This window comes from Leptinotarsa decemlineata, unplaced genomic scaffold, assembly GCF_025532065.1.
Source record: "Leptinotarsa decemlineata unplaced genomic scaffold, Ldec_3_MD MMD2_P_RNA_scaffold_12, whole genome shotgun sequence".
NCBI lineage: Eukaryota > Metazoa > Arthropoda > Insecta > Coleoptera > Chrysomelidae > Leptinotarsa > Leptinotarsa decemlineata.
In genome coordinates this window covers 10,541,944-10,566,589 of record NW_027412526.1, presented here as the reverse complement: position 1 = coordinate 10,566,589, position 24,646 = coordinate 10,541,944, and the positions used below count along the sequence as shown (strand labels likewise).

Here is a 24,646-nt window from a genome sequence, read left to right as displayed (position 1 = left end):
CCCATCGAGTCACCGTTATGTGCTGGATTTGGTGAATAAGTTTTTCAAAACTGGTTCAGTGACAAATAAAAAAAAGAAATAACCCCAGAGTACTAAATGAAGCAGCTCATATTGCAGTTTTGGAAACATCTGCTTCAGAAAAGCTTTGAAAATGTATAAATTTCATCTTTATAAAATGCAAGATTCTTCAAAAGCTCCATGAGGATGATTATGATAGAAGAATAGAGTTTCGTGAAATCATGTTTCATCGAGTCAACATCCCTAATCATCTGTAAAACATCTGTTTCAGCGATGAGTGTTCTTTTTTTCTGAATGGCATTGTTAATAGACAAAATTGTCGCTATTGGAGTGACGAAAACCCACATATTTTTCGGGATCAGCATACACAACACGCACAAAAAGTTACCTAATGTTTGTGCTGGTATTCTTGGAAATGGCATTATTGGTCTATTATTTCTGGAAGAAAACTTGACTGGCAATTTGTACCTTGAAATGCTCGAAGAGACTATAGATCCTCTTATAACTCACGAGCTAGAAACTCAAATGGATGTAGAATGTAATGAACTTTTGCAGGAGGATCTGTTACATTTCCAGCAGGACGGTGCTCCACCTCATTAATTTCTTCCCGTCCGACAATGATTAAACGAGACATTTCCGGATAGATGGATTTGCAGGAGGGGAGCAGTTGAATGGCCTCCGAGATCACCGGATTTAACACCCTTAGAGGAGTCAATACAATAATCCATCTCAGAACAGGCAAACTCTAGTTACATGTGTAAGTTTAGAACTCTTTTTTCGGAAACGGCTCATCAAAAAATAAAACGTCAGGGTATCATTGGAAGCAGAATTGAACGCCAATCAGAAAGATGTGCCACTTGACACCCCTTCCCATTTAAGAATCTAACGGTAACATCCACCCCTCCTTGGGAGTTGAACCACGAGGGCTACAAATATTCCTTGAAAGTGCACCCCTTGACTATAAAATTGAACTGTTTTTTCTATTCCTCGACACCCTGTATGTGAGGTAAGGTATATTTGAGCTTCACAAAGTATTCACACTTGTAGAGGCCTGTCGTGTCTAGTTTAATATCTTGTTTCAAGTTTCCGAGAAACCGCTTTTGCTTTTCCAGTTTCCGAGAAGTTGCTTTTCCTTTACCTACCGTGTTAGAAATCACACGTTAAAAGGTAAGACCTCGTTAGTCCTTAGCTCGCACACGTTTCTCAACTTCTGAGAGTTGTCATTCGTATTGGGGCGGCAGCTGATTAACGGAAAAACAGATTTTTTAACAGATTTACCGGTTTCAAAAAGCTGCTTTTGCTTTTTCAGTATTGAATATTGTGCCAAGACATATTGCTATCCAATTCGACAACTTTATTCGATATTATTATTCGATGACGCGGGCAGTATCATGTCCTCTGGCGATGGTATGTATTATGTATTATTCTGACACATTTATCTTTTTCACCGTGTTCTGGAAACTTGATGATTACCTCACTGGTAATTCAGTACCATTGGACAAAGTAAGCTCTTGATGATACAACGGCAGAAGGTTGAACAGATCCAAGTGTTGTACAAAACTCTACAAGATAATCTCGAAGTAACCCAGATCTCAATGAATAGTCTAAAAGTAAATACCAGAAAATTTACAGAAACAGAAGCGACTATAAGAAAACTATTCTGGATTAGTAATCACAAATTTGACACGAAGTCCTGGAAAAATTTAGAACTGGACCCCCAAAAGGGGGTCTAGGGAAGATTAGCACTTGGCAAAGAAAGTGGTCAACTAATTGAATTGGATGATGTGATAAAACTTCTGTACTTTGAGTAGTTATACATTTTAGCGTAGTCGAAATTGGTGGCAACTTATTCATTGAACAGCTGTGATGCATATTTTTCCTAATCCAAGTGATTAAGTAAAGGTTTGTACTACTAAATCAATATTTTCCGATCTGAAAATCTCTTGAAAAGACCTCTTGGATCAATTTATATTTTATGTATCCTATAATTGGAATGGGGAATGTTCCTCCTGACAAAGATCAAGTAGTTTTCATAAAAGAGCTCTAAAACAACGCATTTTAAACTTATCATTTCAACCTTTTTCTTTAAAAAATTATATAAATACCTAAAAAAGAGGAATGAAATAATGCATTCAACATTTAAAGGGATTCGTTTCTATTTCACCATTTCGCAATATCGCTTATAGCTAATAAAGGCCCTGTATGAGACAAACAAAGATGACATATTTCAGAGGCATGCTGTTCTGTTTACTTATGTTCCGAGTTTCGAGACATTCTGTGACATATGACATTTTGTGCACCTAACCTATCTTCCTCTATATAAATAAATAACAAAACAACTGTTGTTTATGTGGCTTGTGGAGGTGATATTGAACTATAATTTATATTTTACCTTAATTGTTGATTTATAAAGATAATTTTCATTTTTTAAAGTAGAATATCTAGGTACGTTTAAATTATTTCAACTTGATATAGGCGCTGTTGCCAATATGTGAATTAGAAACAAATCCCTTCAAAAATTAAAACCCAACATTTGAAACGTCAATTTGAATACTTTTCGAAGTGAATTTGAAAAACTTATGAATCAAACTCAACTTTATTTTGTTGAAAATTGCATTTGCTGTAATAACCCAAATTGAGGAACATTCCCCATTAGTGTAAATTAAATTCTAGTCCCCGTTTTGGATTCTCCACCAACAATATACGGTGCATTCCATTTAAAACGAGCCACCCTGAAGAACTATTGGTCCAATTATTTTCAGGAAAAATAAAAAAACACGTCAACAATAGTATACAGCGGGACACATTTTGATGCCCTCACCCGCACCCTCAGAGCATGTCACCATTTTTTTTTAATGGACCACCCTATATTGTTTCGCATTATCAGATGCTCCATGATGAGTAGATTTCAACAAAGGATAAAACATATGGTCTGAAGCTTATGGTTCAGGAGCTACAAATTATTTGAGTTAAAAACGAGCCACCTTGAATAACTTTTAAAACAATGATTTGCAGGAAAAATAAAAGAACCTGTCAACAATGTCAACAATTAGACAGAAGGGCACATTTTGAAATATTCATTCTAGAGACAAATATGGAAGCAATAAATCAGAAAAAGAATTTTTTAATAATTCTTGAATCAAAATCTGATGACTGGACAATGAGAAGAAAAAAAATTTCCATGGTAAATGTTTAAAAACGTTTCCACCAACTTCCATGAAATGGTACAAACGAGCTTCCATTACCGCCCTCACATGGTTGAGAATCTCGGGAGTTATTTCTCTGCAATGCCTCATGATATTCTTTCTCCAATCCTAATGTTGTTGATTCTATATCATACACTTTGGACTTCAAATGACCCCATAGAAAGAAATCTACAGGAGTGAGATCCGGAGACCTTGGTGGCCATTCTGTGAGACCTTTTCTGCCAATCCAGCGACCAGAAAAATGGTGCACCATTCTGGTGAAAAACTATTTCGTTTTCAAATAAATTTATATCCTGCTCAATTGCCATGTTGATGCACTTTATTATTCGATTCTCCAACATATCCAAATATTTATGACTAGTCAAATTATCATCAATAAAAAAAAAGTCCTATGATATGGTTACCTGAAATACCTGCCCAAACATTTAGTATTTGAGGTCGTTGGGTATGAACTTGACGGTATAAATGAAGATTCGTATCACTCCAATATCGACAATTTTGCCGATTCACCTCTCCTTTCAAACTAAACGTACATTCATCCGAAAAACAAATGTCTATCGAAATCATCTTCATTCAATTCATGAACTAGTCTAAACTTATATGGATGAAATTTGTACTTATGAAGGTCCCTGAAAACATTTGACTGATTCCTGATTAGAGATTGCGAATTTTCCATTAGTCTAACTTGCCCTAAAACTGCAGTACAAATAGCTTCATCGTTGATAACTCCTGACGGTTATGCCTTTTATTGTTAACAGATCCATTTTCCATAAATTTGTTCAATAATTCCGAAACGTATTTGTGTCGTACATTTCTCAATAAATCAATCAATATATGCTTCATTGTCGGAAGATTAGCATCTTATTGATAAAGACTTGTAAAAAAAATCAAATGAATGCCGTGAAATATAAAAAATACAATACATGACATAAAATATAAAAAATACAAACATAGCAATTTCACAAATAAAACATTAAGAAGACAGATGAGTTTAAATGAACATTACAGGTTATCATGGTAGAATTCATGGATCGAATAATAAGCTTTTTTGATTTAAAGATCTTTTTGATATCTCTGCTAATTTTTAGAATGGTAGGAAGGTGATTATATACTTTAATACTTCCATAAATCAGAGAATGCTGAGTCAAGGTGAATTTTGGAATAGGTAAGTAAAGCATTTGGTTCTGTCTGGTGTTGTGACAATTTGTTCCAGAAGTGTACATGCTAGCTTTATGTATAAACATGTGACAGTTAATATTTTGTAGCTGATGAATAAAGGCTTGCAGTGATCTCTCGACTTAGACTTTGTAAGGTATCTCAAAGACCTCTTCTGTAGCTTAAATATCGTATTCTGTAATTGTAAACTACAATGGCCCCAGAAAGCTATTCCATAGCGAATATGAGATTTGATCAGTAAGCCATTCTAGCTGTAGTGTACCCTAGTTCATTTGACATCACTCTAATAGCATGACATCCACTAGATACTTTTTTACTCAGATGGGATACATGTTCTTTAAAATTTAATTTATTGAATATGTGAATGCCTAGGAATTTAGTATGCTGTTTGTTTTTTATGTAGTGGTTATCCAAATCTGAATCGTCTACTATACATTTGAAAGTAACTAGTTTTGTTTAGTTTGAAGCACAAGGAGTTCGAGTTATACCAGGCTTGAATTTGTTGAATATCTATTTTTATCGTATTTGATAGCTGATTAATTTCTTTATTACTCCATATAATAGTGGTATCGTCGGCAAATACAGTAAATTTTGCTGCGATGTTAATGGTTATTAGGTCATTAAAGTATATTAAAAACAACATTGGTTCTAAAACAGACCCCTGAGGTACTCCATGTTTTATGTCACTGACATCAGACTGTCCACTTGATGTTTTCACCACTTGTCGACGTCCTGTTGAATATGAACCAAACCAGTTCAAATTTGTTCCTCTTATCTTACCACTAAGTATCATACGGCATCGCTTCCTTCACAAAGATCAGGGTCGTTACACAAAGATCATTTACTTACTTTGCGCCTAAACTCTACACCCGAATAACTGAAAATATAAAATCTATCTCAAATATCGATCGCTTCAAAAAAGAGTTGAAAGAGCATATTCTTCAAATTCAGAGACTTGAGCTTCTACGTCTATTTGAGTAGATGGAAAAAAACTATACGTACCTTTGCTATATTGTCCACTTACAATTCTGTAATTCATATGTGCTCATATATGTATGTATATATGTGTATATATGGGCACTATCGTTTTGTAAATATATATCAAATCCATTTTCATCAATATGTTTTTATATATTATTATTAGTACGCGTATTTTACAATTGTGATTTTATACTTAACTGTCAATTTAGTTTTATATTTGTATGATTTTATACCTATTCAAATAATATATGTCAAAACTGATAACTTTTTATATTTATACCTATATTTGTGATTTTATATTATCTAATGTGTTTTTAATTTCATATATTAAGTAGTTTATTTTTATATGCAAATCCCCTTTATATATAATTCATTCTCATACTTTGATATTTATCATATATTCATTTTTTTCCATCTGGATCTCCCTTTCACCACATACAAGCAACATCTGATGCTTCTGTAGTTTCTACAATGTTTATTCAACTGTATGTATTACTTTAGTTATTTCTTTTTGTGATTTGAATCTGAATAAACATTATCTCATAATGGCTGAGCTTTCGCAGCAGTGTCTTATGATCAACGCAATCGAAAGTTTTCGAGAAATCACAAAACACTGCTGCAACAGCCTTGCCATCATTTATGCTAGAGTATGCATTTTCTTCCTGGATGATTATCATTGAACATACGGGCAGCAGCTGATAATGCGAAACAATATAGGGTGATCCATTAAAAAAAATGGTGACATGCTCTGGGGGTGCGATAGGGAAAGTTAGATCAAATGTCAAATATATCAAAATGTGTCCCTCTGTATACTATTGTTGAGGTGTTTTTTATTTTTCCTGAAAATCATTGTTCCAAAATTTATTCAGGGTGGCTCGTTTTCAACTCAAATAATTTGTAGCTCGCGAACCATTTCAGACCATATGTTTTATACTTTGTTGAAAACTGCTCATCATGGAGAATCTGATAAAAAAATTTAAATTAGTCAAACAACTAATAATATATTCAGTGTCGTTGCTTTTCGAGTTTGAAAGCCGTGGGTTTTTGGATTTTTTTCCTGACGTTTCGCCGGCGCGAGTGGCTAGCTTCTTCAGAGGTTTAACCATCATGGCTTGCTGTCCGATGACTACCCTTTTAGGCTTCGTAAAGCGTATTTATGCCTTGTCAGGTAATCAGTTGTATTTGACCCTGAATTTGTATCTGTATCCGTACCTGCACTTGAACCTGGAACATTAACAATCTTGCTGCCTACGGGCTTCCGAAAATACACAAAGCCAACTTCCACTGAGACCGATAGTCAGTACCCCGGGCTCTCCGACCTACCACTTGGCGAGACATCTGGCCCCGCTCCTACAACCCCATGTGGGAACGACCAACTCCTACGTCAAGGACTCGACAGACTTCGTTGGTAAAATTAGGGGCTTAACGCTGGAGCCGACGGATATTCTGGTCAGCTTCGATGTGTCTTTGTTTACCAATTTTCCTACTGGAAGACTCTCTGAGGGAGTTAGTCCACATGTTCCCGAATGACATCGTCGAACTCTTTAGAGCGTGTCTTACAGGAAGTTACTTTCAATGGGGGGGAAACTTCTATGGAAGAGACACCCTGAATCGTTTCCTAGACCACTTGAACGCCCAACACCCGAGCATAGAATTCACCATGAAGATTGAGGAAGACCAACGGATAGATTTCCTAGATGTTCTAGTAGTACGATGTGGTACCTGACTAACCCACAAAGTGTATCGAAAACCCACACACACAGATAGATACTTGCACGCACTATCGAACCACCATCCTAGCCAAAAGAGAGGAGTTATCTCCACTCTAACGGAACGGGCTCGGAGAATATGTGAACCAGAACATCTGGAGAGGGAACTGAAATACCTGGAAGTGACTTTGAGATCGAATGGATACAGTGCCTCCGAGACCAGAAGAGCCAAGAGACCAAAGGGCACCACGGTTCAGAAAGCGAAAAAGGATCAGATGGTTGCACACGCATATCTACCGTTTGTACCTAGGGTCACGCTACGAATTGGAAAACTATTGGGCAAACACGACATCGAAACAGTCCTCAAACCCACGAGGAAGATACAAAAAAGCCTCAGGTCGGCTAAAGACAAAAGAGACCCATTATCAGCAGCAGGGGTCTATCGCATTTCGTGCACTTGTGGAAAGGTATATATCGGAACCACCAAACGATCCATGGGAACAAGACTGAAAGAGCATAAAAGGAACTGCAGACTAGGCCAAACAGACAAGTCAGCTGTGGCAGAACACGCACTGAGTGAAGGAGACCACAGAATTTTGTTTGAGAACACAGAACTAATTGCCCCCAACCAGGGATACCATAGCCGACTGGTACGGGAGGCAATAGATATCCATCCACAAACACACGGATAATTTTAACAGAAAAGAAGAAGCGGTGAACCTCAATCAAATATTGAACCCCATTTTAAAGAATTCGAGAATAACGAACAGGACAACAGGCAGCAAGATTGTTAATGTTCCAGGTTCAAGTGCAGGTACGAATACAGGTACAAATACAACTGATTACCTGACGAAGCACCTGAAGTCAGGAAAAAATTCCAAAAACCCACGGCTTTCAAACTCGAAAAGCGACGACACTGAAAACCTCAGCCGTGAAAGTCTAAACCATTTTAATAATATATTGTTTCGTCTCTGGCAATAACTCCGGAATGAAAGGAATACTTTCTGAGCCCGACAGCATATGATTGTAAACACAGTTTGACAATACTCAATCTAATTGTGGAATAACATGTTTTCATACCCACTTAAAGTGGTTTGATTGAATTTCAACTGAATCAACGCTGCCATTGTTTTTATCTTCGCCATTTCCGATGATTTCCTCGTCAAATGTTTCGATTTTCTTTAAAAATCAACTTTTGTCTATAACAATTGTTTCAGTGACTCATTCACCTCTGACTCCCTCCCAATCGCCCACCTTTGAAGTCCAACACATGGGGCCAAAACGAGGAAGGTTTCTAATGAGGCAGTCCAGGATTAAAAGAGAATCTGATCAGGGTCAAGAAAGCGACATAGACGTAGGTCTGACTCAGTATTTAACCGTACCATCGGTAAAGATTGAAAGACAATGCTCCGAACCAATACGACCCATATCTCCGTCTCCAGATAACCTTCTTCATGTACCTGACCATGTCTTAGTGAAACAACATTCTCATCCTATTCTGCCCATCAAAACCACCGAGGTAAGTCCTAAAATTGAATGATGAATAACAGTGTCAATGATTTTCTTTGCCTTAAATACAGTATCTACTTGCCTTTTTGTAGTGAGGTCTGTGTGAAGACAAATCTTCACCTTTGATGATTTCAGTTTTCTGTTTAAATATAGGTGGTGTCCTTGTAGATGAAGGTGGCATCTACTTTCATCACACTCATCTGTAGAAAATTTGAAAAAGCTGTCTTGGTATTCTTCCATGTCTCCAGAAAACAATGGAGCTTATAATTTTTCCCATCATTTCATGACAGCCATATTATTCCCTATACTGGTTTATGCAACTCCTTCGTTGAATATTTATCATATTCTTCTGGAATTACTTGTGGTTGTACATGAATTCCTTGCTTACTGAAATCCAATTACTCACATACTCATATATAACATATGGTGGGCTGTCAATGACCGTTTGTTGCATTATTTGCAGCCAATGTCTGCATTATATAGTCTTACTTTTTTTAGGAGTACTTTGAATGGAATGTTCCTGAATAGCTATATAATTATCCAAAACATAACATTGATATTAAAAATGATTCTACCATTTTTTTATTATGAATGAAATAATATATAACCCTTTTTATTTATCACGAAATTCTTTACAAACTAGTTCTAAAAAAGTGTAAACTTTCTCTTTCAAGTGTATCAAAGCTATTTTGCCGATATATGATGGAATTGGCAGATACTTGATGGAAATCCGTAACTAACGTATTCAAAAAACACTTTATTATGAGATTTTCACTGAACAATTTTACAAAACGCAACTGTTTCGCCATACAATGGCTTCTTTGGGCGTGTCTTACTAACTCTATGTATTCTATATATTCAATGCTTAATATATCTTATTTTACAATTCGAAGTACCTACATTTCAAGTACCTGTGTTTTACCTGAGCTTGTAATGAATTAATTAAATTACCCGAATTCCTGAATCTATTGATTTATAAACATTCTAGAAGATTGAGTTCCAAACTCTTCCCTTCTAAATGTAACACATCGTATTCATGATTGAACTCATATCATTCGGCTAAAAATTGGTTTGAGGATGTCGAATTGGTCTTTCTATTTACAAAACTACTTCTATGCTCTTCAGTTCTTTGGTAAAATGTTCTCCCTGTTTGGCCAATATACAGTTTTGGGCAAGAGTCACAAGTCAGCTCTCCTGATCTGTCCGACACCGAAGTTTACGCATTCTTTCTTCAAAAAAACGGGCAATGTTATTGGTTGGTTCACCCAAATATGACAATATCCTATAACTGACGTTATCACATCTTGAATTTGGGTAGACCAGGTCCATGTTTTGCTTTTGTAGTTTTTTGGAAAGAATGGAGTTTATAATATCCACCTTATAACCGTTGTTAACCGCGATTTGTTCGATCAAATTACTCTCAGGCAGTGGAATATTCAATAGTCTGTGAAGCATACTATTGAATGCAGCAACTTTATGCTGGTAACGGTGTGTGGAGGAATTATGTAAGATGATGTCCGTGTAAGATGGTTTGTGGAAAATTGCAAATTTGATGAAAGAATGAATAAATGTAGCTTAGAGTGAATAAAAGTCTAAATATATTCATTAAAAACAATAAAGACAAAACTTCAGTGTCGGATAGATCAGGAGTATATAAGCTGACTTGTGGCTCTTGCCCAAAATTGTATATTGGCCAAACAAGGAGAACATTTTCCCAAAGAATGGAAAGGAATATAAGTAGTTTTGTAAATAGAAAGACCGATTCGATATTTGCAAACCACATTTTAGCAGAAGGACATGAGTTCAATCATGAATACGATGTGTTACGTTTAGAAGAGAAGAGTTTGAAACTCAATCTTCTAGAATGTTTAGAAACCAATAGATCCAGTAATTCGGCTAATTTACTGAACGATCAATTAGAATTGAATAACTCCCCTCCCCGTTACTAAATATTTTTTCAAATGTGGAAAACGGGACCTAACAGGTACTTGAAATGTAGGTACTTCAAATTGTAAAGTAAGGTATATTAAGCATTGAATATGTACAATATAGTTAGTAAAAACCCGCCTGAAGAAGCCATTGTATGCCGAAACACGTGTAGCGTTTGGTGAAAATCTCACAATGAAGTATTTTTTGAAAACGTTATTTGCTTTCAATAGGAAAAGGTCGACACTATTCACTCTGGCGTTCCTCAGGGATCAATTCAAGGCCCACTTTTATTTATAATGTTCATTAACAATATAGGTGATTATATAAGACATTCCAAATTCCTGCTCTATGCAGATGATCTCAAACTATACCAAACCGTCAACGATGAAAGAGACACTGAAAACCTTCAGAAAGACTTAGATTCTATCACTATCTTTTGTGAGACGAACAACTTGATGCTGAATGAGGGTAAATGCAAAGTTATGTCTTTTTCTCGGAAAACTGTTATACTCCAACGGAATATTCAATAAATGGCACCAAACTGAAAAAAACTTGCTCAAATCAAAGCCTAGAAGATCTAGGAGTCATATTTAATAGTAACTTCAACTTCAGAAATCACATTGAATATATTGTACGTGATACAAACAATAAGCTTGGTTTTGTGTTAAGAAACGCCAGAGATTTCAAATGGGAACTAGGAATTCTTCTATTCAATGCCTTTGTCAGATCAAAGCTCGAATACGCTTCAACAATTTGGAATCCGCAAACAGCATTTCATTCAGAGATGATAGAAAAAATACAGAAGAAATTTCTTAGGTACACCTACTTCAAAAAAAATAACGAGTCTCCCTCTATGATCTCTTATATATAATCAGATAATAAATGTACCCGAACTCCTCAGTATGGTCAATCTTCATGTTCCCAGTGCTAGTCTAAAAAATCGCAATAGGGTTTTCTATGTAGACACCCTATCAGAGTCTCCACTCAATCGCTGCCTCAGGCAAGTGAATAATCTAGTCGTAAGTCATCAAAGTCTGGATGTTTTTTGCTGTGATGAATTAGAAATAAGACAGTCGTTTTAAAAAAAAATGTGCCATATATACCTATTTTTATTAATGTTTCTCTTGTACGTAATTTTAGGTGTTTATTTACTCTGTGTATTTTGAAATCATATATATATAATGTACCATGACATTGACTGTATGCATATAATCGGGTGTAAACCTGTTTGGAATGCAGTTTGAATAAAATCTATCTATCTATCTATTTTGCGGGCTACAGGCCTCAATACAGTCATAGACGAAACGGTAGTAATAGGAACCTGCAGATCACAGCCAAAAACCCAGAAAATAACTTCAATACAGAACAGTTTTCGTTTCTTTTTCTTTGTGAAGAAGTCACTAGTTTGAAATACATGGATTTTTAATTAATAACATGGATCTATTCCGTAACGATGTATTTTTAACGATTCTACAGATGTAAAGTCTGAAGACGTTGTTTCCCATTTATATAGAAGATTGATAAACGTTAGAAGGCCTTTATGAAAAATATTATTTTGTATAAATTTTGTTTCAGCTGTTTTAACACGCATGTTGCCGTAACCTCTAGTCTGATGAGAATCATTAACAAGTGTTATATTAATTTAAAAAAAATGGGATATAAATTATTGGGAATTTTGAAAACTACTGTCGAAATATTTAAATTAATGTGTCCAACACTTACAATTTTTGATTTTTTAGAATTTGTTTAATAGTGGTGTTTTATAGTACATGAACGGTAATGAAAATGTGAGTGTATTATAGTTTAATGTACAATTAATTTTGTCCTGCCAGAAAAATGTTCATTGATTCTTCCAAATAAATGATTTGCATTCCTAATTTTTTTTAAATGTATCAATATAAAAACTCGTCTGGGGATTTTTCAACGAGTGTTCTACAAGATAAAATGAAGTTATGGTAAAAAAAATTCCTCTTGTTGCACTTTAATCAGTAGTCCGATAGTCCTGGAACAATACATTGAGTTATTTTATTAAATTAGCTACTTTTTTTATGCAATACTACTATTGAATTTAATTTTTGTTTAAAAAAATCTAAATGGTCGACAAATTTTGAAAATATTTTTTAGAATCCAACCTTACAATACATGTATAACGTTACAGTGTTATTCTTTTTCTTCTTTCAGAAAACTGTAAGGTCTGGTCATTGTCCAGTAGTTCGTTCCGGTCCGGCTTTAGGATGCAACTATTGCTGGAACACCGTAGACACTCATGGACGGATTCTCCGCCGAAAAACCAAGTACCACTGTCCGGAATGTCAAACGAATTTATGCATAGTTCCTTGCTTCCAAGAGTATCACAAAGTATCACAAATTCCTGCGAATCCAGATAGTGTGCAGCAGTCCTCCACGCTAGTGAAATTATATCCCAAAAATAGTTAAATCAATGTTAGTTGTAAGAAAAAAATAAATTATTTATCGTTCACGGAGGGTTATGATTTTTCAAACCATCGATCCCAAAGAAATCAATTCATAATCAATATTAACAAAACAAAACTGGAATGTTTACAAACCAGTCGGATTATGAAATGTCAACAATGTCATAATGAACATGTGCGAAGATACAAAATTTCTGGGCATTCTTATCGAGTCCAAAATGCACATTGGGACATATGAATTGACTTTATCTGCAATAAACGTAGTATCCATTAATTTACTATTAATGTTCCTCTTTCAATTGCAGTAAACAACGGATTTAAAGCTGAACTAATAGCCAAAATACTTTCCAAAAAAGTCTATGCAAAAGCGATTTGGGACGTTTTTCCTATTGATAAGTTAGATAATCAAAATTATAGAGTATCAACATACTTTGGACAAGTAACAGAAAAAGTGGCTTTATTTTTGCATATAGAACAGGTAATACGTTGGGAAAGTTAATTAAAAATAAAGAAGACATCCAAATTCTAGGAATCATGAGTATATAAATGAAATTGTGGAACTTGTCCTTATATATTGGTCAAACCGTCAGAACATTTAAGAATCGCATCCAGGAACATCATATGAGCTATGTGAATAAGAAAACAAGTTCAACATATTCAAATCACCTTTAGAATAAAACCATATCTTTAACGGAGATTTCGAAATTTTACACATAGAAAATAAAGGTTTAAAGTTAAATCATTTGGAAACAATGGAAATTAATAAACTTAATAATTCAAACATTTTACTGAATGACCAATTGAATTTAAATAGATCACCATATTTGAATTTATTTTCTTAAAAACCAATATCCTGGTCTTCCTAGACATATTATTGATGTAGAATTAATATAAGCTCTTGGTTCTAGGTAATCATAATCGAGGATATAGCTGAGGTATATAAAAGTTCAGTGGATGCTCTAGGTAATTATGATTGAGTATGTACCTAACTAGGTAGTTCTCACTGGTGATTACATGAAGTATATGAAAGTTAGAGTAAATAATTAGTTTTTAGTATGCTATTCACTACAAAAAATCTACTATTATAGGGAAATATGTCGTGATATTTTTGAAAATAAAATTTGTGAAGGACAAATTGTTTCCGGTGTAGTTTATGAAAACGAATGAATTTTTTTTTGAGTAAATAAAAATTCACCTCATTTTTTGAACAGACAGCATATTATTAATACTCATTGTAACGATGTGGGTTCAAAATTTGCCTACATATTCAGAAATGGAAAAAATTGAATATACAGGGTGTTTGGTAGCTGGGTGCAAACCTTTAAGGGGGCGATACACTAGCCCATGTAGAACATATTCATACAAACATTTTTATTTGCTAGCGCGTTTTTGATTTTTAAGGGAACTTTTACGATTTTCAGTACAAAAACCCTAAATTGGTCAATTAAATGCTAATAACTTCGAATCTTAACAGAAATGTCCGGTTTTTTAAATTTATTTTAGTAGTCTTATGTGTCCCCAATGGTACTATAGTAGTTTGAAGCACCATTGTGTCCAAAAAAGTTATGTACAGAGCATTTAAACTTTACAAAAAAAGAAAGAAAATAAAAAATCTGACCTTTGATGCCAATTAAAAAAAAAGTACATACAGGTGTTCAGACACCTTTAAAAACATGCTTAGTTATTGCTCTTTCGTTTGAGGTATCATTTACCTAGCTAAGTCTTAAACTTTTTTAATTAGGGTACCTGAACCAGTTAAAGGTCGTAAATATGGATATTTGAAAAATTTAAAAAAAAGTAATTTAAATGAAATTCAGCTCAAAAACCTTTAAACGAAAATCCTAAAGCAATATGCGTATTATTTTTAGACTTACATGGAATAATAAGAAACTTAGCCCAACTTGAAAGAAGAGAAAACGGAACAAAGGCCGGTGCCGGTGGCATTTTACAACAAAGAATTTGACCTGAAGCTAGTCATTAATTGGAATGCATTCTGTTGTTATGATTAGACCTTATGCTAGGGCCATAAACTTGCTTTTGAGTTTATCAATTTTTAGGTACCTGAGTTGAGTGATCATCTTGGACCCCTCGCCGGGTCGGTTTGGTTGGCCAAACAAGTTCTCTAGTCACTGCTTTGCCCTTTCGAGTTGCGAGTAGACGTTGGTTTTGTGTTCCCCATTTTTGTAATTCACCGTGTTCAGTTGTAGCCTTTCGCTCCTGCAGGTGTTGTTTATTTTGGACTATCGAACTTTTTGATGTGTGTGCTGTCATGGCTGAGTTTACAAGTCATGAACAAGCCGATATCATTTTTATGTATGGCAGAGCTGATGGTAACGCATCTCTGGCACGACGTTTGTACCAAGAACGTTACCCGAACCGCAGGTAAATTAATTTCTAATTGTAGCGGTAGTTAAATTTTGCCATTTTCACCTTCAAAAGACGTTAAAAATGAGTTATTTTATTGCAGGGTGTCTAACGTTCGTGTGTTTTCCAACACATATCGTAGGCTGTCTGAATCTGGTATTCATCATGCTGAACCTGCAGTAAATCCAGGAAGACATAATGTCAATGTTGAGGAGCAAATTCTCGCAGCCTTCGAAGCGGATCCTACCACCAGCATCAGAGTTGTAGCGAGAGATTTAAACCTTTCGATATGGAAAGTGTGGAGTACGATGCACAACGAAAAGAAATATCCGTTTCACGGCACGGGTGTGCAAGGCTTGGAGGAAACGGATCCGGCGAGACTGATACGGTTCTGCCGTTTTTTGCTAAACGCAGATATTGACGACGCGTGGTTCTTAAAGTCCATCCCCTGGACTGACGAATCAAAGTTCTCCAGGGAAGGAATTACTAATTTCCACAACCTTCATGAATGGGCTGATAAGGACAGCAATCCAAATTGGAAAAAACAGGTAAATAAATGATTTTTATTATTATTATTTTATTACTCATGTTCAACACGTGTTTAATTACCTAAATTAACTAATTTTATTGCATTTTTGTTTCAGATTTCTTTCCAAAGACAATTTTCAATAAATGTGTGGGCTGGGGTCATCGGACGCACATTGGTTGGCCCACACATTTTGCCTGACAATTTGAATGGACAAAATTACCTCGAATTCATGATAAACGACTTGCCAATGTTACTCTATGATGCCGAAGTACCAATATTGGACACGGACAGGCCGATCATATTTCAGCAAGATGGATGCCCAGCACATTGGGCTGTAAGCGTCCGCGAACACCTGAACCGCTGTTTTCCTGGAAACTGGATCGGGAGAGACAGACCCATCCCCTGGCCTGCCAGATCGCCCAACCTGACTCCGTTGGATTTTTTTGTGTGGGGTCGGGTGAGAGAACTCGTATACACAACAGAAATCACCACGAGAGAAGAATTACTTCAGCGAATAGAGGCAGCGTTTGAAATTATGAAACAGGAAATGCAAATGAAAGTAACCACAACTGAAGTACGAAATCGTTGTAGAAAGTGTATACGCAATGGTGGAGGACATTTTGAACACCAACAATAAATGTTTACAGTACAAAACATTTTTTTCTTCAATTGCACAAAAATCCATATTTACGACCTTTAACTGGTTCAGGTACCCTAATTAAAAAAGTTTAAGACTTAGCTAGGTAAATGATACCTCAAACGAAAGAGCAATAACTAAGCATGTTTTTAAAGATGTCTGAACACCTGTATGTATTTTATTTATTTTTTTAATTGGCATCAAAGGTCAGATTTTTTATTTTCTCTTTTTTTGTAAAGTTTAAATGCTCTGTACATAACTTTTTTGGTCACAATGGTGCTTCAAACTACTTTAGTACGATTGGGGAGACATAAGACTACTAAAATAAATTTAAAAAACCGGACATTTCTGTTAAGATTCGAAGTTATTAGCATTTAATTGACCAATTTAGGGTTTTTCTACTAAAAATCGTAAAAGTTTCCTTAAAAATCAAAAACGCGCTAGAAAATAAAAATGTTTGTATGAATATGTTCTACATGGGCTAGCGTATCACCCCCTTAAAGGTTTGCACCCAGCTACCAAACACCCTGTATTTCTCATTTTTCTCTTGCCTAATCTTTTTTTTTCAAACCTCCTCGACAGATAAAATATATTTGGAATCCTTTTTCTTGTAAGTTAGATTGCATAACTCTGGTTTGATTTTCAGAAATGAAACATCACACTAACACTTTAAACAAGTTATTTTTGTATCCACTTAACTGATCTAGGCTAACTAGATAGCAATAACAATAAACCCAACGTAGAATAGAGAATTTATCCAAAAACACACACTTTTCCCAACCAAGTTGGTGTTTTCATTTCCTGTTTGTTGAAACTGCTTCGAAAATAGTATTGCATTTCTGCTGATTGAGAAAAAATCTTGTTTATGAATTAATTGTGTGACTGAGGATCCAGTATAATATAACACTATTACCTGACTTTTCCAAGATTTTTGACAGAGTTGTAGATCCCAGTGACTAATCTAGACCTCAAAATTGAAAGAACAAAAATAGGTAGATGGATATATCATGAATGAAACCATTAATAAAAAACAAGTGTATTTAAACAAATTTCAGACATTCACAAAACAAATAATCATTTAATAAACAAATTCACTCTACAATCACAATCAATAATTTAGGACAAAATACAAAGATATATCAAAAATGTTTTTGGCTTGGAGTTATCTTTCTTAAATTTAATTCTAAAGCAAAATGGTCTGCTAACAAGAATGTAAATAATATTTAAAAATATTCGCCTTTTCAAGGATCAATCATAAGATATTTTTATAAGGGTTCTTAACAACTGGGTATTTTTATGAAAACAATAAGTAGGTAAGTAATTATTTCGAGTTGTACTTTCCTGTATTTGACATTTATGGTTTTTACTCCCATGTCTCCAAATTGAATCAATTATGAAGAACAATTTGTTAAATTTCTCAAAAAAGTGAATGTTTCAATTAAATTCATAAGAATATGCAATGGATACTCTGGTCAATAAGTTCCTTTCAGGTCAAAAATTTATTTATAAAAAAAACATTCAGGATTTTTTCTTCAATTTTCATGTTTAAATATGACTACATCACTTGTGATGCACTGTTTGGAACCTTTGGTGTAGTAATGAATATTATTGGAGTTTTTCCCAACACCAAACCGTTATTTTAAGACCTCGACACGTGTTTCGATCACCAAATGATCATCTTCAAGAGGAAGATTAAACTAATCATACTTACACAGTTATCCTTATTTATACCATGGATACCTAATATCTTAATACCTGCGTATTAAGTATCTTAAATTAATTTCACAGTATTGCCTTATCTACTAGTATTAAATTAATTTTACAATGTGTCCTTATGTAATAGTCAAGTAAGTCTGATAATTAAAATATTATTTTAACAAGCTACAAAAAAATTAATTTCACGATACTGCCTTATCCACTAGTCTCAAATTAATTTTACAATGTGGACTTGTGATAGTCAGGTAAATCTGATGAAATCTAGATGCCTGTTGTTGTTAACTTGTCTAACTAATCTTAATGAACTGAAGTCTATGGAATGGTTTTGTCGCAAAATATGATGGACGCCTGCTGATTTTTCAGGTCTTCCATATTTTAAGTGCGCTTGGTGTTCCTTATATCTTATTTTAATAGATCTTTTTGTCTGTCCATAATATTTTGCATCACAGTCCTTATATTCAATTTCGTAAATTTCATACTTTTCCGAATTCTCGACTTTGTCTTTTGGACTTCCTATGACTTCACGTATGAGTTAGAAAATAAAGGACAACTTCCATTTCTTGACGTTTTGGTAATGAGGAACCAATATGGAGGGCTAGAATACCATGTATTTAGAAAAAAAAGAACGTACAGGTATATTCCTGACAGTTCACATCACAAACATGCTGGACTGAATTTTCTAGTGCATCGTTTTTTGACTTTTTCTCTCACCCATGAGAGGTTCACAAAAGAAAAACGTACAATGCAGGAAATAGCAACCACTTTCTATCTATTAAAATAAGATATAAGGAACACTTAAAATATGGAAAACATGAAAAATCAGCAATCGCCCATCATATTATGCAACAAAACCATTCCATATACTTCAGTTCATTAAGATTAGTTAGACAAGTTAACAACAACAGGCATCTAGATGCCTAGGAGAGTGTAGAAATAAGTAAACATAATAATATGAATAACGATGGTGGACCAATACCTAATAGCATACTATGTAGCTTGTTGAAATAATATTTTAATTATTAGACTTACCTGACTATTACATAAGGACACATTGTAAAATTAATTTAAGTCTAGTAGATAAGGCAATATTGTGAAATTAATTTAAGACACCTGAGACGCAGGTAACTAGAAGAGGTATTTATGTCATAAATAAGGATAACTTTGTATGTATGATTAGTTTAATCTTCCTCTTGAAGATGATCACTTGGTGATCGAAACACGTGTCGAGGTATTAAAATAACGGTTTGGTGTTGGGAAAAAACTCCAGTTATATAACTACATCACTTATATAGCTTTTTATCCCACATATATTTATCAATAATTTCAGCTAAAAATTTACTGAACAATTGGGTGAGTTTGAATTTTGGGCTGAATTTGTTCTTTAATTAACAGAGAAAGAATAGAACTTAAAGTTTTTTCATCGTATCTCAATTAGTTTATAAGTTATAATAAGTTCAAACATAAAAAAACAGGTGAGAACGATTCAGTAAAGGAGAACAGAATGTTTAAAATTCGATATAAAAAATAAATATTTTTTTTTCTCAAGAAATAATTCACGTTTGTTATTGTTACATTGTGCACAGAGAGGAAAAATTCATTGAAGAAATTTAATTGTTTATATCAAATTGTTTATTAAATTAACAATAAAAATTTAAATGAAAAAGTTTTGTTCAGTGATCGAAAAGCAAGATACATTATGATTAAAAATGGTTCTTTAATAATAATTACAAGTATTGGAAAAAAAATTGTTAACTAACGAATCTGTTTTTGAGCAACACATTTTTTTAAGAAACGAATTTTTTTAAATCATAATTTGCATCAAATATTATGTTTCCAAAATAAATTTTTGAACTATTCTATAAACAACGTATTTATTTATAATTTTTTAAACAATAGCAAATAAAAATTATTTTAAATCATTTTCATGTAGCTTCTGATCATAAAAAAACTGGTCGACAGTATTATTGAAAAAAAATATTTTCAATGATTGACGAAGCTTTTTAATTTTTAACATAAGTAAATTGTTGATAACAAATTGAAAACATTTTTTTATTTCCTAACGGTCTAAGACCTTTCAAAAATAGCCCGAAAAAATCTCAGATTTGTTATTTAACAATTTTCGCAATTGCAATGTTCCTGTTTAAGTAGAAAAAAAAAATGTTAATTTACTAAGGCATAATTAACTGGAAAATCACGATAGAAATGTTTTGATCCAGTAGGTGCCAGAATTTTTTCAATTCCTTAATTAGATATCTAATAAGTTTGAAATAATATTTTTTCATTAAAAGTCCAAAGTGGGCGTGTCTTGCGCAAGCCAGAGTACCCGTGTCAGGACGAATTTTCAACCCTCTGGGAAAATTATAAATATTGGCCCTACAATTCTGGAAGATAGGACTGTTATTTGAAAAGTTTTCTCCTTTCTTTGAATCAATTTTCATATTTGAAAATGCCAAATAGTTTTTGAGATAATTGCAAGCAAACAAACCCCAGTTTCTTCAGTTAATTGTTTATAACTTTTGCAATTTTTGCAAACGACACCTAAATTCTTTCAAAAATTACCTACACACTATTCCCTGTTCACATTTTTTCGAAGGTGGAGAAAATTTTTGACCTGAAAGACAGGTTGACCAGAGTAAAAAGGGCGGTTTATTCAACAATTATAATTTTGATTTTGTACGTGGGGATTCATTAGTTATAATTAAATAATAATTTTGGCAATTATAAAAAAAAACATATTCATTGTATGCATTTTCGTACTAGGCAAGACAGTAAATTTTAGCCAATAATAGCATGGGAGAATCAATGAATGTATTTACTGCCTATTCCTCAACCATCAAAACATTCAAAACTATTGGATAATCTATTAGAGAGTTCAATCAACATTTTTACTAGTGAGGAAAGTTCATGAAAAATTCCATTCAAAAAATATCTACATTTCTGGAACAAACATCGCAATAGTTTCCTTTTTGAAACTGTTTGAAATTTCTCTTTGGACTGCCCACAACCTAATATTTTCTTCATATATTTTTCATAAAAATTATTACTTACTTATTAAATATAGTAATAAAAGTACTGCAGTAAAATTATTGTAAATGATTACAAATATACAGAAACTGTCTTTCGCAGCAAATTCTCACTTTTAGTGAAACTGTTATATCGCTTCTTATATAAATAAATACGACAGAAAACAATAGGGAAATGTGTTTACTTTTTACACTGGTTCGCTATTGCAAACTTGACAAAACATTCTTGCCTATTTTTACTAAAATGCTCAGCCCAAAACATACTCATTCCAGTAATAACCGTTGCACAGCGATTCAACTTTTCCATCTGTGGTATTTTACAGTGTATATGACGGAATTAGCAAATATTTCAGTTTCAGTATTTTTCGGGTTTGAAATCTTTGAAATTTCTTCTTCGATGACTCATCAGAGGTAACTCGGGATGTATAAACATCTGGAAAAGCTAGCCACTTGCGCCAGCGAAACGTCAGGAAGAAATTCCAAACATTGACAGTTTTCAAACCCGAAAAATAGTGACACTGAAAACCTCGACCGCGAAAGCCTTAACCATTTGACCAAAAATTTATTGAAAATCAATGATGAATATTTCAAGGGAGCTTGATACTGTCTCAGTTTCAACCGCATATTATGCATTAATTGAATCTCAACTGAAATATGCCGTACCTTTCTGGAGGGTATGTAACTCCAGTCTGCTAGATTCAGTACTTGAACTGCAAAAGAACCATTAGATATGTGTTCAAACTAGGACCACGGAATTTTTGTAGGTAGTTATTTGCAGAAAAAAATATATTGACACTTGTAGCTCTCTCCGTTATGGAAATGGTGTGTCTTATACACAAACAGTTCAAAATTTGAAAATATTTCTTCGTGTCATGATACTCGCAAGAAATCTAAAAATAACTTAAAATTAACCTTTCCTTCCTCATCCTTCGTAAAGAACCTAATTTTCTGTAACGGCGTTAAAATGTATAACCAATATCCGTCTCATTCTAGATAGAGCCACGATAGTATTGAAAGCTTTAGAAAATACACTAAAAAACTTCTCGTTGGCATACCCTATTACAGTTTGCAAGAATTTTACAATGACAAGTTTCAATGAAAAATGTGAACTGTCTATTCATTCGTGATTTTATTGCCGTCATTGTATAGGATACTCGCTAAGAGCGATAACGTATAAGTTGAATAATTGACAAAATGGTCTAATAACATTTTTTATCAATATTTTGTTATTTTTTTTTACATTTACTATATAAAAAGAAATTTTATTCATGTATATTTACGAAATGTTCAAATATCAATTTCTATAGGTGCACATTTATTATATTTATATTATTATATGCTTGTGTGTACTTCTGCCTGTATTTCATTCTGTACTGTGTATCTTTTACTTTGTCAACAAAACTAGACTTTTTCGACAACGAAGTATATTTTGATTTGATTTATCAAAAACAAGCACTTTTCCCGAATACAAGAGCTGCAATACTCTTCTCGATGTACGTTTCAATAAATAAATTGGCGCCTTCAGGAGATGAAATAAACTCGAAAAGAGTATTGCAGTTCTGGTGTTTGGGAAAAGTGCTTGTTTTGATTTTGCTCAACTTTTATGATAAAGGATATGTTTTGAAAGCATTTGAATAAATTCTTAATAAATCTGTTCGTTTGGATCCTGACCCTATAAATACAGATTCTATCGAAGGCATCCACATGAGTGTTTTTACTTGTGAAACTCAAGCAAACAAAGAATGATGTAAACAGGAGATTTGTAGTTACTGAAGAATATATTAAATTTTACCGAATGTACATAGCCCTTCATCCAGCAGCAGCAAAGGATCGCCGCCTGTTTTATGCATATCGCAATGGAAAATGTATCAATCAGGTTATGAGTAGCAATCTGTTTTATAAGGTCCCTGAAGCAGTGACTAATTTTCTTCATCTTGAAAATGCCAATTCATATACCGGTCATTCATTTCGAAGATCGTCTGCTACACTTTCAGTTGAATCTGGGGGAGACTTGATGACACTAAAGAAACATGGTGGTTGGAAGTCATCAACGGTCGCTAAAGGGTATGTTGATGAATCGGTAGCACACCGGACAGAAATAGCTAATAAAGTGTTTAGAACGTTTGGCAGTGCTGAAATAACACCCACACCCGATTTGCGACCAGGTACATCAACGGTAGTTGTTTGTGTCCATGGCAGAAAAAAATATAATTTCAACACAAGAAAATTCTACTGTTGTACCGAATAGTTCAAGTTCAATAGTTCAGCGAATTTTCTGTTTTTTCTTAAATAAAACGTTCAACATTAAATTTCTCAATAACAAATGAACCAATTTCGAAAAAATTACAGGAGTAAAAGAGGGTTGAAAGACCTTTCAAATGATGTATCACTCGACCTATCATGCCATTGAAAAAAATAGGGGGGTTAGTTGCTGACCGCAGGGGGTGAAGTGATAATTACTCCCTCTAGAAATAAAATTTGACGTGGTTTTTTAAATTTTCGATTACACGTCCGTTTCTGACTTACAGGGGGGGGTAAAGTTTTCGTTGGAACGTCCTGAATAGTAATTATTTATTGACACGCCCATGAATGGCAAAATTGTTATTCTGAGTAATAACGGTGTCCCTCTGTCTATTTTGGGATAAAATAAACGTTTAAGAAAATAAAATCTACTCTTGTCATTGATAACAGTACGTAATGACATTCGATCACTTGAATTTTACAAGTTCATACTTCTATTCTCCAATATGATTTGAAATCTCTGAAAGAACAAATAAAATTAAAAGAATAGCTAAAATATCAAATATAATAATCAATAAACCGTGAAATGAATTTACAATAAAACGAATAAAATAATCAGGATAAAAGATAAAAATGACCACAGAAATAAAAAGAAATAAAATAAAAATAAGCAAAAAACTAAAAATACGCAAAAAATTAAAAACTAAACAATTAAAAAGGAGATCAAAAAAGATTTTCAACCAAGTTATTTCACGACGTTTCGATTGTTAGAATCCACAATGAAGTTTGAAATATTTTTTATTAATTTTTTTTTAGTTTTCATATTTTATCCTGACTATTTAATTTATTTTATTGTAATTTAATTTCATGTTTTATTGCTTAATATAAATGATATTTTAGCTATTCATTTTAATTTTATTTGTTCTTTTGTCTATTCAGTCATCAAACTGATTTGATTTCTTTTAGTATATAGACACAGTCAAAAAAACCTTTGGATTATATTTGAGAAAGAACAGTTGAAAAATTACATCAAGATAACTACTTATTTCAATAAAGGTTCAAATTTTTTCAGTCAGATCTAGAAGTGGTATGCATCAGGCTGAGTGAGAGCATTAGCAAAGAATATGTATGACCTTCAAAGTGGCCAACAGTTATCAATCAAATAATCACCATAGA

At 33.6% G+C, this 24,646-nt stretch overlaps 1 protein-coding gene across 1 annotated transcript in view; it reads left to right on the top strand.

Moving 5' to 3' along the window:
* BtbVII (BTB-protein-VII) overlaps nt 1-13,005 on the top strand; it is a 49,424-nt gene extending 36,419 nt beyond the window's left edge. Inside the window, exons 7-8 of the mRNA XM_074173981.1 lie at nt 8,308-8,609; nt 12,710-13,005. Of these exons, the coding sequence (XP_074030082.1) occupies nt 8,308-8,609; nt 12,710-12,964 (557 nt within the window). The 3' untranslated portion in view covers nt 12,965-13,005. The remainder of the gene's footprint in view (nt 1-8,307; nt 8,610-12,709) is intronic.
* The last annotated feature ends 11,641 nt before the right edge of the window (nt 13,006-24,646 follow it).